Here is a 17,936-nt window from a genome sequence, read left to right as displayed (position 1 = left end):
ATAGGAATTCTCCGTGGGTCAATTTGATCCATAAAGCAAATGACGTTTGCTCCTAGAATCTTCTATTTGAGGCTGTTTCTTCATTTTATAAGGTGAGGATGAGAGAAGAAATGTTCTGTCTTCACCCCATTTATTCCCAGACAAAAACTGTTCTTGTTCTAAGTGCTAAAGGAATTATATACGAATATTTTCTGAGATCGAACTCAGGCAGATACAATAAAAAAACGTGAGTTAGGGAAATGCAAATCCAGTCAACTGTGTGCATTGCTACTTGCCTGGATTTGATGATTAAGATATGAAAATGAAAACATGGTGAGCAGCAACAACAAATCGATTCAGTGAAAGGACACAAGCACATTCAACTAGTAATAGATGTTAACCCTCATGATACTACTGTTAGCCAGGCATTATTTTTATCCTTTTCTAGGTGAGGAAGTGGAGTCTTGGAGATATAAAATTGCGTATGTTGCCATCTAAGTGTGGGGCCAGCACCTTCTTTGTTTACTTGTCTGCTTCCGGAGAGGGTAATCTACATTCACTGGTAAAACTTCTGATCCTTCCGCTTCCTCCTCAGACAGTTGCAGTGTCTTCTTCCCTTTGAACTACTCCACCAAAAAAAGCTTCAAGTTCATAAAAGGTCTTAATTAGTACTTTAAAGGGCACTGTCTTTAACCTTACCTGAGATTTCTCATTTCTGGCCATGTTTATTTCTTTTTGAAGTTTGCCCTCGGTTTCACTAAGTTACACGCTCCTGATTTCCTCCTTGTTCTTACCACCCTCAGCCTCTCTCCCTTTGTTCATCTCACCCCTCCCTAGAGCTTCCTCCTCAGTCCAGCAGGCTTCTCTGTACACTCTCCATGGCGCTCCTTATGGAAACCACTAGCGATTCTATGACTCCCAACAGTGTCATAGAAGTTCCAGACCTGTCTCCTGTTGTCCGTTGGCCATCTTTTTCCACAGGTCCCCAGGCACCTCAAACTGAAAAGTCCCTACGAAACCACCTCATCTTCTCCCCGCGCCAAACCTGCTTGGTCGGCTGGAGTTCCTCTCTCAGGGGATGACACAATCATCCAAGCCATCATCTTAGACTGTCCTCCCTTATTCTCCACCAGCCCCAATCATTCATCCCCTTCCCCAACTTCTAATGGTTCTACTTTGTTAAATCTCTCTCAGATTTGTCATCGTCCCTGCATCGTCCCTGTGCATCCTCACGTTTCTCACTTGGATTACTGTAGCAGTCTTCAAACAATAGGTATCTTGGCCTCAGTCTGGTCCCCTCCTGTCATTTCTCTACATCACTGTAAAACAGTATTTTAAAATATCAGTTTATCAAATCATAAAATACATGCTTCTTGCAGAAAACCTGGAGTAAGAACTGAGAAAATAAAATTTAAAATGACTGGCAATCTAAGAGACAGTCACAACCCAAATCTTAACCCAAATCTCTTCAGAATATTTTGTATGCATGCATAGAACTATACAAGGAAATGTTTATGTAAATGTACTTATGCAAATGTTTGCACAGTGTATTTAATTAGAAAACCAAGACCACATTATATATAGTTCTGCATCCTTTTCTACTTAATATACACTGTGAATGATTTTCCAAATCAAACATTTTTAAAGTGGTTGTGAATAAAGGCTGCAATATAATGAAACACACGAAATATATTATGGAATAGTGCTCTTCTCTCTCTGATTTTTCAACACCAGAACTTAGAAACCCTGAGTGTTTATATTGTATGAATCACAAGGACTTAGATTTCAGTAAGAAAGCAGGAAGGAGAAAAAGTCTACGTAATAGAGTTAAGTTAAAGGTACATTTTAGGCGAGTAGACAAGCTCAGTAGGAAAGCAATTTAATGGAGTGCTTTTTCTTCTTCACATTGGATGACAAGAAACATAAGAGAAAACCCTTGGGACCTTTGTCTTAGCTTGACTAGTCAGAGAAAGGTGGGTTTTTGTTCGTTTGTTTGTTGGACTATCATCTGAATAAGCAAGAGTATTTCAGAGCCAAGAAGACCCGTCTCCTTTCTGTGTAAGACAGGTTGTCCATGCTCCTCTTTGCCTATGGGCTGGGAAAAAGACTTCTACACATTACATCCACATTTTACTTTTCAGATAGGAGAGACATTGATTTCACAAATAATTCATTTTAAAGGATTTTGGTAAGTTGTCAAACTGTCTTTCAGAATGGGTATCCTTTCTAAAAGACAAATCTAATTACCTTATTTTCCTGGTTAATCATGAAAGGCTTCCCTTGTTTTCAGGAAAATGGCTAAACTTTTTCACTTAGCGTACATATAAGGAATTTCAGGATCTCCCCCTGGTCTCTCCAGCTTCATCTTACCCTACTTCCCCAGACCATTTCTCCTATTTCTCATACTTAGGGTTTCCCGAATGTCTCATTATTTTGTATTAGTTCGTGTCTTAGTACTTCCAGATCTCCTCTCCTCTCCCAGAAACGCCTGCCTGCTCTCCCTTCCCCCGTTTCCCTGAGGCTAGTCCTACTTTTCTTTCAGGACTCTGTTCAGGGGGTCATCTTTAGCCTGGTTAGTTCCCTCCCGCTGCGCAAGACAGCTTTCATTTCTTCCCCCACCGCATCCTCTGCTAACTTCTCTCAAAATGCTATTCTGAACCATAGTTGTTGATTCTTGCCATCTCCTTGAAAACAAGGGGTATTTTAAAGATTTACATTTGTACTTCTAGTGCGTAGCAGTCATACAGGATCCAGGTTGTTGAGCCAAGGATTTAAATTCACCATGTCTCCCCTTTTCTTCATCACACAACATAATCCCTTCCTTCCTGCTCTTTAAACACACATCAAGGCTAAGTCTTACTACTAATCACTGAAGGGAAATAGAGGCAAGGCTGGTAAAACAAATAATAAAACAACACTGGGAACTTATAAAAACTTAATACATGTTCAAAGTAATTCCTTCTTGTTTGGTGATGTAAATGGAATAAACACTGTGTTTCTGAAAGCCTGAAAGTCAAGGTTTCTTTTTTTGATGGTTTGGAATAAGTCTCTCTTGGGTTCTATTTATTTTTTTGTTTAGTATGGTCTTCAGGGTGAAATGACTTGTGTGAATCCTTAGGCCATTTTAATGGCCACTTCAATAGTGGTCCCAGATTTCTGTGGAAAATGTACATCCCAGAGGAGTTTATCTACGTGTGTTTCTTTCATCTCCCATATACACTGGGGGAAAGGTATTAATCAAAGAAAGCAAACCTTCCACCGACCCCACCCTCTACCCATCTCACGTGTTAGTCCTTGATAGAAAAAAAGTCCCATTTGGCCCTGGGTTGAGTAGCATTTCTGGGAAGGAATGAACTGTTCCTTCTCAACCTATAGGCTGCACTATCACTGTTGTACTTTGACCTCATCCTTGGTGCTTTATGGTCTGACTAAAATATATTTTCTAAAATGTTGAAGATGGTTCTATATTCAGGTTAAGCAACTTCTACACTTATTATTCTGATTCAGCATTAATGTCTTCTCTGAAAATTCACTGTGATTTTGATAAGATATGCCATGGTTCACTGAATCCTTCTGATGGCCAGAAGTGGGTTTCCCTTGACTCTTCAGAAACACATGGTCTGAAGGTGGAACACACGAACACATTATTCAAACATCTCCATTATATCTGCAACAGCAGGAAGTAGCAGATATGATGTGCAGCTGCACATCTGCTGAAATCCAGCTAACTGAAAATGATTTACTCAGGTGAAATGGTTCACGAATGGCAAACATTCAAGGAATGAGATACTGAGTACTACAGAACTATTTTTGTGTGAGAAAAATTTAAGAAAACCTTTGAAAAATGTTTAGAATAAGAATTTTAAAATGTAAATACATTACATATAACACCTGCCCGATGCATTCTAGTAATTGAAATAATGAAAGCTTCAAAGTACCACAAAATTTAATAGAAACAAGCAAATTTATTTTTAATAACATTCTTAAATCTGCCCATCGAGATCATAGTAGATAACCATTTCAGAATTTTTAGTTTATTGAAATTAGAATTTTACATACAAAATCAGCTAGATAACTTTATTTTCAAAAACAATAAAAACTGTTCTTATTTACTGTGGAAAAATAAGAACCATTTTGATAAATGAAAAAAATTAATGTGAACAAGATAGAATGGTTTTCTTTTTATTTGCTTGGTGGTCTCTCCTATTTTTATTCCTACAAATTAAGAAAGTCAGAACGATTTTATTTCTTTCATTGTCTATGGTCTAGTTTGACACAAATGTGGATTACTTTGGTATCTGCTGAAACATAAATGAGAAGGTTCTTAAAGACTGAATAAAACATTAGGCTGGGTGTTCAATATTTTGGAAACTGAATAAACAAAACTAACTGGAGTTTGTGGTCACAGAGGATTTTTCATTTTTCTTCCTTTGCCCATATGAAAATACATTAATAGAAAATTACCAATGGAAAAACACTTTTAAAATTTATGTTACATTCCTATCAACTTTAATAAGCATTAGCTCAGTTAGCAATTATATCAATTTCTTTCACTCAGTATGAATACTTTGTCTGGAATTAGAGGTAGACTGATATTTGTATTCAAACATTTTGAACCACAGAGTTTTAAGTGCCATATAAGGAATTATATAAAATAGTACTTTTTTGATACTTGAGATTTAACTATTATATTCAAAATAAATTTCTTTTTGATATATAATAAATTGTTGCTTAAAACTCATTTGCTTGAAATTATTACCCTAAGGAACTATTTGTTACTTTTAACTACCAATAGTCTTTAGAAAACAAGTATACCTATTTTCTTATAAGGATGTTCATTTTTGGAAAAAAATAAAGTTCCAATGACTTCAATGCACTTAAGGATCCTCCCATAACAAAGAATTAGGTGCGAGAGTGACTACCGATATAAAAAATATAACACTGAGAAATGCAAACTGGTTAAAGAAAAATACTTGTATTACATTTTTAGTTATTCTAATGTTAAAATGTGACTTATACCTCTTAAGAAGTAACTTTTATTTTTTCTCTTACTTGTTAGCATCCTGTGTTAGAATAGACTACAGCGGTATATGGGCCCCTCCGGTATTCTTCTGTACCTGTAAAGGCATTCCCTGAAAGACCCAACCACATAAAAGTTCACTCTTGTGGGGGATATGGGAGGCCCTCTATCTGCCAGAAATAAGAGCAAGGGCTTAGTAATAATAATAAAAAAAAAAATTGCAAATTTCTGTATTTTAGGTTTGAAGCATTCTCTATTAATTTTAAAATCCACGATTTTTATTTCTGACACCAAAGGGTTTTTTTTCCCTTTTTAAAAACACATGACATTTTAAAGTTCTGCCTAATATGTATATAACTGTAAGAATGTCACTTGAAATCTAACAACACAACAAATGAGTCCTTTTCTAGAGATGAAAGATTCATAAAATTTATTCTTCATTCAGCATCTGAAAATAAACCTGAAATGGTAATTTTTAGAATTATAATGTGAAAAAGAAGTCTTCCATGGTTGAACCCACTTTACAAAAATTTCACATTTTTCTAAGATTTACACTGAATACAACACTACTGTTTAAACTGAATTGTGTGTGTGTGTGTGGGGGTATGTGTGTGTGTTATTGGGGGAAACCGAGGATTGTGAAGTGAATATTTTTTGCTAACCACTCACTTTAAACTTTGGGAAAAATATTTCTATATGACAAAAGTAAATAAGATCATTACTCTTCTGTCACAGATGATTTCCTGGACTTGAGAACAAGGTCTTTAATGGATGAAGAAAGTTCTTGAAGCTCTTTACGAGTAGTATTGGTGATATCTTCTTGTTCTTTGTTTAATTCATCGCTCGAGGGATCATCTCCCTGTCCAATCTTCTTATTTTGACTAACTAAATGCTTTACAACTAAACCTTGATACTTTATCAAAAGAGTATGCTGATCCTGTGAAAAGAGAACAGAGAAGAAAAGTTAACAAACAGGATTTAATTTTCTGTAGAACAAGCCGAATTTGTTCAACCAATACACAGTGAAGGTCTTCATCTTTACAAGTCACTGGCCATGTAAGTAGAAAGCTGAATTCAGCAAGGTCCTTGCTGGCAAGGAGTTTACAGATGAGGGGTGATAACACACAAATACAGATCATTTTAATGTAAACTGACTTAGCTAAGTTCTATCACCAGAGATTAAATCAAAGTGATATGGGAGTTCAAAGAAGCCAGATTCCTTTTAGCTGAGAAATTTCTCAGAAGAATTTGTGCAGGGTAAGACTTCTGGAACTGGTCCTTGAAGGACAGGTTAAATTTGCCTAAACTGAAACAGAAGACTTCTTTTTACCAATAGATCTTCTAGAATCCCAAAAGATTCTTGAGCTATGCTGAGTTTTTAAAAATCAATCTTCAGATTCACTGTTCACATTCTCGGAACAGGAAGTCATATTAGTATGTTTTGTGTCTTATTGTTCATGATGATTCACATCTATCCATTCAAAATATGCAGAATCTAAAAGCTTTAAAAGTTTCAAGTGCATGGAAAATGTAATACCTCTGGAATTCTACTATTAAGAAAAGCAATGATCTGTGGGACACATCTTCCAGGTGCATGGAGCATACTGTGGGTTGAGAACTGAAACAGAAGGACTGCTGTGAGGTGCAGAATAAGAGCAGGGTCTTCTGTGACTTTTAGCTGTTCAGCCAGTGCTTGTCGATGCTGGAACAGTATCTGCCTACACAAAAATAAAATCACAAAAACACATTCTCATATTTTAACAAGCTCTCACCAATTTTAGTTCTTCCCGTCGGTATTCATTTTTAGCTTCTCTAGTTTAATTATCTAGCTCCATAAACATCTTAAGGGACATTTTAAATACAAAATATAGACACACTTAACCCTCAATACTGTGGATAAACTAATATGCTAGAAAATGATAGAGAAGACACATAGCACGGATCCTCAAAGTGTACTTTTTATTTTGAATTGTTGGGAATCAAACAGAAGTGTGCTGATACAGGTCAGATTTCCCGTAAAGCAGGCCTCAGAGCCAGTATGAAGTTCCCAGGCTTGCTCAACTATGGGCTGAGGGAACCTCGCTACCTTATCGATACCAGTCGGAGAGGGCCACCTATATACTGAATATGCTCAAAGGTAGGCAGCCATGTGGATACAAGTGTTCTCTCTGCAAGATTCAGGTAGTCAAATTCCAACCTTGGATATGAAATATCACACACCTAAGAATTTATTAATAATACAGATTAATTCAATGTTACCTTTCCCTTTTTTTGTCTCCCCTTTTCACCATAATATCGCAAGCTTCTGCTGCAGAATCCAGACAAGAAAGAAAGTCTTCTATGCTCTGAAATGGTATTTAATGCCACTATTTACTTTTATTAACAGGTTGCCTAAAGAAATAGAGTTACTCAATAGTTTTATAATTTTACAACCGAAATATAATTTTTAAAAAGGTCATTTTGTTATTAAACTTGAAATTGTGATTTAGGATAAAATGTTCCCAGTCTGTTCCCCCCCTTCACCTCCCAAAGAGATTTAATTTACACTTATGCTGATAAAAATCTACTCAAAGATCACACATTCTAGCCCCATTTATCTAAACAGAATCAAACTTTACTTACCTTTTCATTCAGAGAGCTATGGAGTTTTGTGAGAGATACTTTGGTTTCTTCTGATAATTTACTTAAAATTTTTTTTCTTACCTGGAAGGGGGAAAAACTCTTTTGGGATTGTGACTTTGACATGTGGTAGATAGAAGATCAAACAAAAGAAAACAAAGTATATTTACTACTATAATAGAGTACTGAATGGAATTGATCTTTGTTTTTGAATTTTAGCTTTCAAACTAGGGACAAAAATACGCTAAAAACATTCTAAAATCGGAGAGCTAGCCGACAGCATCAGCCAATCAGGCTAGATATAGCCCTGCGCCTCCCTTCTGGCCCAGCAGCAAAGAGGAAGATGGGGGGTGGGGGGTGGAAAGAAAACCATTCATCTTGTGGGGAAAAGAGAATTTGGGCTAAGAGGCTACTCCCTCTCTCTTCCATTGGGGTAGGAAGAGTGTTCTTCCCTAATGCCAGATGAGAGGGTTCCCACTCCTAAGTTCCAGAATGCCTATAAACTAGGGAACTTGCTCCATGGATGGCTGCTTGTTACACTGTACGGTGGGTGGAATCTTTTCGGCACCGCTCTCCACACAGCGGTGTCTCGTGAAACATGATGGCATTCTTGACCAGAGCCTGATGGCCTTACCGAGTGTGAAATTTCTGGTGGACGCCTAGTGGAATGGTTTGGCTGGCAGGTCCTGCAAGTTACAGTGAGTCTTGGAAGACCACGGAAACCTACCGACTCCCTGTCACATGCCACACCAGTTCTTCTGTAGCCCCTGAAGGGCACGGGACGGGACCCCATGTGTTTCCCACAGCAGAGGTTAGCACAGAGGCAGGATCCATGGAACTGTCCAGGCAGCTGGAGATTCACTGCTCGAGCTGAAGAAGGGAAGGGGGGGTAGTACTTTGCCGGGGTAGGAGGGAGAAATAAATGTATCTCTGTTTGGAGGTACAGGAGGAGGTCCTTGCTACGGGGGTTGTCACTTGCTAAAAAATAGGCCCCCAAACAACCTACACCACCGATGGGGCAAGAGACACATCAGGAGGTCACAGCACGGGACCTAGATCATAACCAGTGATATGTAGTCACTCCTACGAAACCCTTTTGCCTCCTTCATTTTTCCTAAATCTCCAACGTTAAGCAAATGTACAGGGATAGAGAAGAAGAGGAGGAGGAGTGTCAGGGACACATCACACCTTTCCTTCTTGAAGCGACTGGGAGCCGCAGCTCTACCTTCCATTTTTGAGACAGGAAGAAATTACCTTTGACTTTAGCTTGAGATTAGCATTTTAACAAATAAACTGCAATTCATCTAAACATTGAAATGAGACGGTGTCACTAACATGAAAATGACTGCGAAGTTATGGAATCTGGCCAGAAAACAGTCGAGGGATTGGCAACGCAGCAGGAAAAGGGGATGTGACATTAACAATAGTTAGGAAAAAATAAAGTGTTGATTCCAAAGTAATTAAGCATTATTACTTTTAACAGACTGGTTATATCACCAATTTTAAACTAAAAATCTGATGGATTTTTTCGCTTAAAAACCCTTTTATTTTACTTTCCTTCAGACTACTTCTGATGTGAGAAAATAAAATATGCTTTTATTTCAAAACATAATACATCAAGAAGGCAAGAAAATCACTATCATACTTCACTTGTAATGACTGCAGGATCGTCTACTGCCATCATCAAATCCGAAGCTAAGAAGTTGAAAATGAGGTTAGTGATATCAGTACATATTGTCTTCAGCAAGTGCTTTGTAAGAGCAGCCTGTGTATCATCTGGAAAATAAAGGTGCTTTATTAAAATAATGTCCAGGAACAATTATGAAAATCAATGAAAAAACAGTCTTAAGCATACCTGTAAAGAACTTCACCCCCTTTTCAAACAGCCGGATATTATTGTATAGGTTTGAAACCTCTTCTTGCAAGTCCTTGATTGTGCGCTTTCTATCAGTTCCAGAGGCAGAAGAAGTTGAAGACATGAACACTGATCGTACCACCTCGAGGTAAGTTTTATTAAGAGGTCTGTGCACAAGATAAATATATTTAGTTTATTAACACGCACTGGATTTATGCATATAAGAAATTTTGCTTCTATGGAAGTAAGCCTTAAGAAAATACCTCTATATTTTTTAAAGATTAATTTGGGGAATAGTTCACAAGAATCTGTCCTCTAATCCTAGGACTTATAACTTAAATGCATTATTTTTCTCAGTTTTAAAGTACTCAAAATTATTGCACTAATGACAGTAAGGATAGCAGTAACAAAAGCTTTAATTCAAATTCGGTCCAAAGTAATTTTTAAAAGTTAATTTGGAGAATAGGACATAAATCTGTTCCCTATTCATAGGAATAATAAATTCTCAATTTCTAAAGTTCTATAAACGATTTTAAAACTTTTTATGCTCAACAACTTCAGAACAGATTATTTTAAGTAATGGCAAATGGTTAGTAGTAACTACCTTCTTACATATGAAAAATGTGATTATGTACTGTATTCATGCACAAAAAATATTCAGTGAAATGAAAAAAAATCTCACTACAAAAACTATATTTCTAAATTCAAAGCTAGATGCACTGGGCTCCTGGACTGCATTTATAGACGCTTACACAATGGAACTAACTTGAGGGAAAATCATATCAGTAATGGTCAAGTTATACACAATTTCTTTTACTTCTGTATAAAAATAAATTTAGCTTGGCTCAATTACAAGCTAGTGCTGTCTAAATTTGTTCTCTGAACACAGTTTGTTACTTTATTTCTCCCTAAAAGTGCACTGTTTATTCTCTGTCAAATCTAGATAGAAAATGGTCTTTTCTTTCTTTTAGATATTACCTTTTATGCTATGTCAGAGAACAGCCAGTGACTGGTGTTGGGGTTTTTCTCCCAACTAGGACTGAAGCATCAATGACCTCCGAGGATGCCTCCACACTCTCACCTTTTATTTCCCACACTGCCTCGCCCAAAGCACTTACACGTCTGTTGAATGGAACAGCATACAGCAAACAAAATCTGGAATTTGGTGGCTAGCTTAAATTCTAAGCTTTGAAAAGAAAAGACTTAAAAGCTATGCTTTCCATGATGTTGGTGAAAATTTTATTTAATAACTCACTGAATTTCTATCATAAAACAGAAAAAATATGTTTTTATACTTACTTTATTAAGTGCTCAGCAAGTTCAGAAATAAATTCCTCAGGGGCATCTTGTACGTGTTTTCTTAAAACATCTTCAATCTCATCCTGGAACATAAAAGTGACCTCTGGCTTCTTCTTTCCTGTAGCAGAAACGCACAATAGGAAAAACAACAAAAACATACAGCAACCTAAAAGCAAACAAGGTTCATTAACATATTGAATGGTAATTAAATTACCATTAAGATGGTAATTCATTCACGGACATTGCCAGCGTCAGACAGCAATAACCAATGAAAACAATTTTAAAAATAGGACACAGAGTGGCATTTCTTTTGAGTAATAATTTTCTAACTTTATTTAATGACTGTTCTAATGTCAATCAGAAAATAATAAAGATGATTTTCCCCCTGATCTAACTTGGATGAGGCAAATAGTGGCAAATCAAAATAATCAACTGGATGGAAAAAAAAATCTTTTAAGAAAAAGATAACTTCTCTTTTTTGAACAATGTATACTCAGCAGAATTTCCTTCTTTATAAAAATGAATAGTTACTAAAAATCAAATCATCCTTATAATTTACAGAAGATCTTCAGGAAAAGCCTTTATAATCATGTGAACTACAACTCCAGTAGAATTAAGCTAAAAATTCTCTTTTGGGAAAGGCAAAGATGAAAAAAAACCTCATAATTTTACACTCATCATTTATTTTTCTTCTTACAAAAATAATTCTATGCCAGGAAAAATTTGTACGCAGCTACCGTAATGGAAATAATTGTTAAGTGTGGAAATGTCATGCTTTCTCACCGACTTGGATAAGCACGGGTTGCAGACAAAAAAAACTAACAATATTTCCATTATTATTATTGTAAAAATATAAAAGTGATTATTTGCAGCTAGATTTGATCATTGTAAAACCTTAGACATAAAAATAAAAAAATAGTAAAATAAAGAAATTAAAAAATAGCTCAAAAATCAGTAAGTAAGTTGACATCACGGCTTTAGAACAGATGGACACGTTAGAACAGATCCAATATCCTTTCTTTTTGAGATCTGCTATCTATTCCTGAACTTTCACATCACATAGTGTCTGCTTTCTCTGTTTGCTTCCTGCATGCATTTTATAAGTTATTAAGTTATATTTCCATCTAGTAATCTTTCACACTGAGTTGATGCTGTATTTTAGCTGAGAACCTAATTACATCCCCCATTTCAGAGATTATAACACAACCCCCTTTCAAAGGCACTGAAATTACATCTTTTTAGGTAGAATGGTTTTACTACCTTTATAGCCCTTCTCCATAATCTATGCACAAAAGGAGTATCATATGCCTCATTTAACAATTACTTAAAGCTACAGATATTAGAGAAATATTTTGTGAAATGCCCCTTCTCTCCCACCCCTAGTACATCTGGGGAATAGAGAAATTCATTTATCAATGAAAATTAAAACGCACATAGGACAGTCTTAATACTATTTAAAATAAGAACAGGGCTAGTAGTTTCTATGAAGACCATTTTAATTAATATTGTTTTATGCATGTTGAGAACAGTAGCTATTTTTACCTGTCTTTATTTTTATTCTTTACGTAAAGTAAAGAATACTTTAAACATAGATCTTAAGCAATGATGCTATCACTAGTGCTAGCACATTAATGGCTAAAGCCGTGTCACTTGATACCTACACCTCCCAGCTCTAGCCCATACACAATGAGCTCTGTGGAAGAGGTAAAATAAAAATTTCAAATTATCATCATTTCAAGTTTTCTTCTCTTTTTACCAGGGAAAAAGAAAACGGAGGTATCATAGATTCATTAAGTAAATATATTTAAAACACAATATAAAAGAATCATAATTTTACCTAGAAAAACTAACATGTCTCTTGCTGACTTAACAGTACCAAATGCGAACAAGTCTCCAAAAAGGAAGATGCGTATGCTTAATTCTCCCCCTTAGATAGAAGCAACCAACCAGTTAGATGTTACCATAAAACTTAAATATGCATAAACTCAATGTTTCCTACTTGAATATGCAGAAATCCACTTTTAATAAAATATTATAATTTGTTTTGTAGGGCAGTGGGAAACCATAAAAATGACTATGCAAGTTGAAACTGTGCAAGGTGTTCTTAACAAACAATGGGAGAACTTACGATTGTTCTGTGATTTTTTTAAAAATGTCTGAAAACATTAAGAGCTCTTACTGTTGGTTATAAATGTAAAGAGAAATGAAAAAGAAAATTAATACTCATAATTTAGTATACCATAATTTAGCTCATCAGAAATAGTGGGCAACAAAGTATTTTCTTCGTAAAAAACTTACCAAAAATAGTCTGAACAGTGCTTGCCTTCTCAGGCTGTAACTTACAATACAGAGCAAGCATCTTTTCTATGCCTTGGCAAGTTGTCATTCTCCTTTTTTAACTCTGGATCAGCTCACAGCATTTTATCCTTTGCCCTTTCAATGTTGTGAAACATCTCTGGGAATTCCTTTAACATGAAGTTTTCTGCCAACTACACATCCTCTAGGACATTTTCATCCTCTCTGTCACAACCACTTTCCCCATTTGGTCAGTAAGTGTGCCTCTGCCAAGCTCCTGTGGCCGCATACCTAGTCTCCTGAACAGTGGCAATGCCAACATTCCCACAGTCAGCTAGTTCTTCCCGAATACCATTTATTCTTGATTCATATTTTACTTCCAGTGTTATCACTTTTCATTTCTTGGCTGCATTTTCATCTTTGTTAGCCAGTTCCCTTTTGATTATCCATTTCGCAAAATGTCATAGGGATTCATCACTGGGAGACAAGGAGGCAACATAACTACATGGTTTGTTGTCTGGGCATAAAGTGAAGAAGAGACGCACAGGGATCAATCGCTGACAGACTTTGAAACAAGTGATGTGATTGTCATAGCTCATGATGCACATGTATTATTTCATGTGCTGATCAATGGCCCGAGGAGCCAGCAGCAATGCCTGTACTTTATACAAGTACTCACTGTTAATACACCCTGGTAACTAGAATATGAACCATGTTGATGGGGGGCTGGTGTCATCAACTAAGCCGTGGTAACTGAAATTCGTGCGCAAAACTGTGCAAGGCAAGGACTTCTTGCAGAAGCATACACGTCTAATGGTCTACATCTTAAGAAAATGTTTGCAAATGACACACTTTCAAAGGAAAAGTAAAATAAAGCTACACACCAGTATGAGATGACTCATCATCACTATCCTCTTCTTTTCTTCCTTTCTTCTTGATTTTTTTAACTTTGTACTCCCTGGCATTGCCGCCGCCGCCTCCTCTCACACTTCCACTGCCCTCTGGTGGGAAATGACATAGTTAGTATTAGCTAACTGGAGATTTTCAGGAAATGATGACACTATATTGTCATATTTAACTTTACAGCAGAACAATAGAAGCCAAATAATTAAACTTTTAGTGGCTATTTAAGGTGGGAGTTTTTTTTTTATTACAACACAAGTTTTGTAATTCCGTCAATAAAAACTTAATAAAATGTGAAATCTCTTGAATTTGAGCAACTCATGTAGATAGCTTACCTGCTCTAAAGGCAGGCTCTTCCACAGTCTCTTTTTCCTTCACTAAGGATACCTCTTTTCTATAGCTTTGTCTGGCTTTGTCTGGGCCAAACCCATTCCTTTACTGCTTCTTCCACCTTCCCCAGAAGAAATGTGCCCTCATTTGCTCATCTCTGTTACTACAGCCTCATTAATATCCCCTATTACAGGACTTCACAAGTTTAATTACCCCTGGTTTTGTCTTTTTGGTTGAAAGATTATTATTCATGTTTAGAGGAGACATCCTGAGTCTCCCACCAACCAACGAGACAATGAACTTCTTGAGAACAGGGAGCATGGCTCACTAATGTTTGTATCCTTGGGGTTAAAGCGATGCTTGACACATTAAAAGGAGCTCAATAAATGCTGACCATGAATATTAAGTTGGATGAGTAGAAAAATATAGTTATCAATCACCTATTGGCTAAAGAAAGACTAAAAAAATACAAATTATGAGACAAACTAAGACACTGTAAATAAAAGTAATGTTGAGATGTTTCTCTGCTTTACATATTTACATTTAAAGTATCAATTCAACAAAATAGAATACTGATCTAATAATGGGATTGACACACCGAAAAATATTGAAACTATATTTCTTCATAAAAGATTAATTTTCCATAAAGTAAAATGACATACAAACTACAGATTTTTTCTAAGTTCTAAGTACAATTCCTTTAAATTTCATCATGTCCTATAATTGTAAGTTCTATTAATTTATTTTCCCTTGCTTTTATGATAGAAAAATACAATTCTCTGGGTGACAGACACTGGGGAGGGTATGTGCTATAGTGAGCGCTGTGAATTGTGTAAGACTGTTGAATCACAGACCTGTACCTCTGAAACAAATAATACATTATATGTTTAAAAAAAAAAAAAGAAGATAGCGGGAAGGGAAGAATGAAGGAAAAAAAATCGGAGGGGGAGACGAACCATGAGAGACTATGGACTCTGAGAAACAAACTGAGGGTTCTAGAGGGGAGGGGGTGGGGGGATGGGTCAGCCTGGTGATGGGTACTAAAGAGGGCACATACTGCGTGGAGCACTGGGTGTTATACGCAAACAATGAATCATGGAACACTACATCAAAAACTAATGATGTAATATATGGTGATTAACATAATAAAAAAAGATAACCTTGGAAATTAAAAAAAAACACAATTCTCTCAAAATCATAATTTGGCAATAAATTTCTTAGAGGGAAGACATTTAAATTTGACATTATTCCATGCACTATATCTAAACTATTATGATATGATAGTACTATCCTTGAGATGATGACCAGATGACTCTGAATTTTTAGAAGGAAATAAAACAAACTAGCTATTCTGACATAAGTGCAACCAACTGATTAAGGTGAATTTATAAGCACATCTTCAAATAATATGATAAAATATGCATGGCTGTGAATACTACCATGATTTATTAGAGTATGGTTTTCCCAGAAAAATACAGAGAAATTTCAAAGTATCAACATTGAAAGATTTTTTAGAAAAAGGTTTTTGAAGAGGAAAGAAACAATCTCAAAGAAAACAGAGTGAATTCCCACAACAAAAATGAAGTTTTTATAACACATCTTCAATATAGCTGTATTAATGAAACATGTTGAATATCTAGTTTCTTTAACTCTGATATAGGACTAATAAAATCATTCCTACTATAAAAAGTATGGAAAACACATGTTAATTTCCAAATGCAAGTTACTAGTATACCAGTGCTACCTAGAATAATTTCCAGTGATTCTTAATTAAAAAAAAAAAAAAGAAAGAAAGAAATGATGAGATCTCCTTGGGAAATTCATTCATTCAATAAATAATTTATAGAACATCTACAATACACCAACAAGTGCTCTAAGGACTAGGGAAACAATAAACAAGATGGACAAGGTTTCCAAACAATAAAACGCAAGACAGTGCTAAAAGCAATACAAAAAAGACTGGAAGATAATATGATGGAGAGTGACCATGTCTACCATTCCAGGTGGTGAGGGAGGCCTCTCTGAGGAACTAACACTTAAACTTGAGCTCTGAATGAGAAGAAGAAATCTGTTACCTGAAGTTCGAGAGAGAACATTCAGGGGGAGGGAATAGCTAATGCAAAGGCTTTCACGTAAACACAAACTTGCCAAATCTGAGAATAAAAAAAAAAAGGCTACTGGGCTGGAACACAGATGGTGAGGGGGCAAACAATGGGACATGGGCCAGGTCATGAAATTAACTTAGTTCTCACAAAATAAAAAAAGAGAAAGCAATCACTAATATTTCCATTTTCATAATCGAAATTTAATTCATTAAGAAAAGATTTGGCTAATATTAACAGTTAAAGATAAATCCCCTTCAAAGGACCTAATAAATGTAGAGTTCACTGCAACAAATAAAACTCATCTTTGAATCTTCTTGGTTAATAATAATTTATTACCTGTTGCTTTTCTCCTTCGTTCATCTTTTTTATCCTTTTTACTTGTATTAATGCTTTCTAAAATGGAGACCTGTTTCAGATCATCTTCAGTGATTAAATGAACAGGATTATTTTTCATTTCCTGAAATAAAACACGTTTTTGGTAAGCAAAAATATATGGCATTATAGAAAACATAGAAGTTATTTACATACTCAATTATTATTACTCATGCTAATTATTCTTGTTCGATCTCATTGATAAGAAGAACTATAGAGCCTGGTCCAACAGTTGCCACTCTGAAACTATTTCTCCTTGCCAAAGATCAGTCTCTTCCCTTGCTATTCTTAACTTTTTGATTCTGTGATCAAATAATGAAAAATCCTATCTGGTCCCTGAAAAACTGATCACACATCAGATGCAACCTCTTCAGCTGATCTGGCTTCTTTTAACCACTGCTTACTAGGTGACCTTGCTCTTCTTTTTGAGGCTCCCAAGTCCAGCGCCACTTGGCTACCTGAGATTAACAAAATCTCCATCCCTCACCCTAACAGAATGACCATGTAGGATGAGTTGGCACACTTAAATCATGTAAACTGTTTTATGTATATATGTGTATTTATACATATAAATATATAGTGTAGTGATTGATTGATATACTGTATATTTATGCATATAATCCAAAGATAACATTTTTGTGGACTTTAATGTTGGACTAAGACCTTTAGGTGACTTAACTGTGAAGTATATAATTTCATTTATATAATTTCAATTTATAAAATCAGCTCCCTACGTTCTAACTTATATGTCCTGATGGGAGTGAAGAAGGGGAAAAACAAATCAAGAAGAAAAAGAAAGGAATGATGCATTAAAGGAAAATGATGCATGAAACACAGTGTTCACTTTTGGGTATATGCTGCATACTCCATTTTTCAAAAAGATGTCCGATGATTCTAATGTGAAAATCCTGTTAAGATTAGTAAGGGAAAGGAAATCTGGCATACCTTTTCAGCTTTCTGGTGCATCAGTTCACTGAAGAGTTCTGTGCAGTTATTTATGAATTTTTCGCTGACGACAACAGTGTCGCTAAAGACTACAGCTGAAGCTTGCTTGCTGAATGCTCTCATCACCTGTTGAAGCAACATGGCAGCATCTTCAACTGATAAAGAACTGGGTAACAGAGGCTAGAATCAGAAACAAAAGATAACAAGTATAAAT

General features: G+C 35.8%; 1 protein-coding gene across 2 annotated transcripts in view; it reads right to left on the bottom strand.

The window, feature by feature from the left end:
* Positions 1 to 3,925: 3,925 nt before the first annotated feature.
* The window catches only part of UFL1 (UFM1 specific ligase 1), a 32,296-nt gene continuing 18,285 nt past the window's right edge, over positions 3,926 to 17,936 (bottom strand). Inside the window, exons 10-19 of one of the 2 annotated variants that reach the window (XM_025862824.2) lie at positions 17,723 to 17,902; positions 16,742 to 16,862; positions 13,952 to 14,068; positions 10,773 to 10,890; positions 9,474 to 9,640; positions 9,264 to 9,394; positions 7,622 to 7,702; positions 7,259 to 7,344; positions 6,537 to 6,717; positions 3,926 to 5,936 (exon numbers count right to left, since the gene is read on the bottom strand). In XM_025862824.2, the coding sequence (XP_025718609.2) occupies positions 5,718 to 5,936; positions 6,537 to 6,717; positions 7,259 to 7,344; positions 7,622 to 7,702; positions 9,264 to 9,394; positions 9,474 to 9,640; positions 10,773 to 10,890; positions 13,952 to 14,068; positions 16,742 to 16,862; positions 17,723 to 17,902 (1,401 nt within the window). In that variant the 3' untranslated portion in view covers positions 3,926 to 5,717. The remainder of the gene's footprint in view (positions 5,937 to 6,536; positions 6,718 to 7,258; positions 7,345 to 7,621; positions 7,703 to 9,263; positions 9,395 to 9,473; positions 9,641 to 10,772; positions 10,891 to 13,951; positions 14,069 to 16,741; positions 16,863 to 17,722; positions 17,903 to 17,936) is intronic. The other variant, XM_073893657.1, reaches the window with a different exon arrangement.

Source organism: Callorhinus ursinus, unplaced genomic scaffold, assembly GCF_003265705.2.
Source record: "Callorhinus ursinus isolate GAN/ISIS: 27379988/994484 unplaced genomic scaffold, GSC_fseal_2.0 scaffold6, whole genome shotgun sequence".
In the NCBI taxonomy this organism is placed as follows: Eukaryota; Metazoa; Chordata; class Mammalia; order Carnivora; family Otariidae; genus Callorhinus; species Callorhinus ursinus.
The sequence above is the reverse complement of the archived record's forward strand: the minus strand, read 5'-3'. Positions and strand labels throughout refer to the sequence as shown.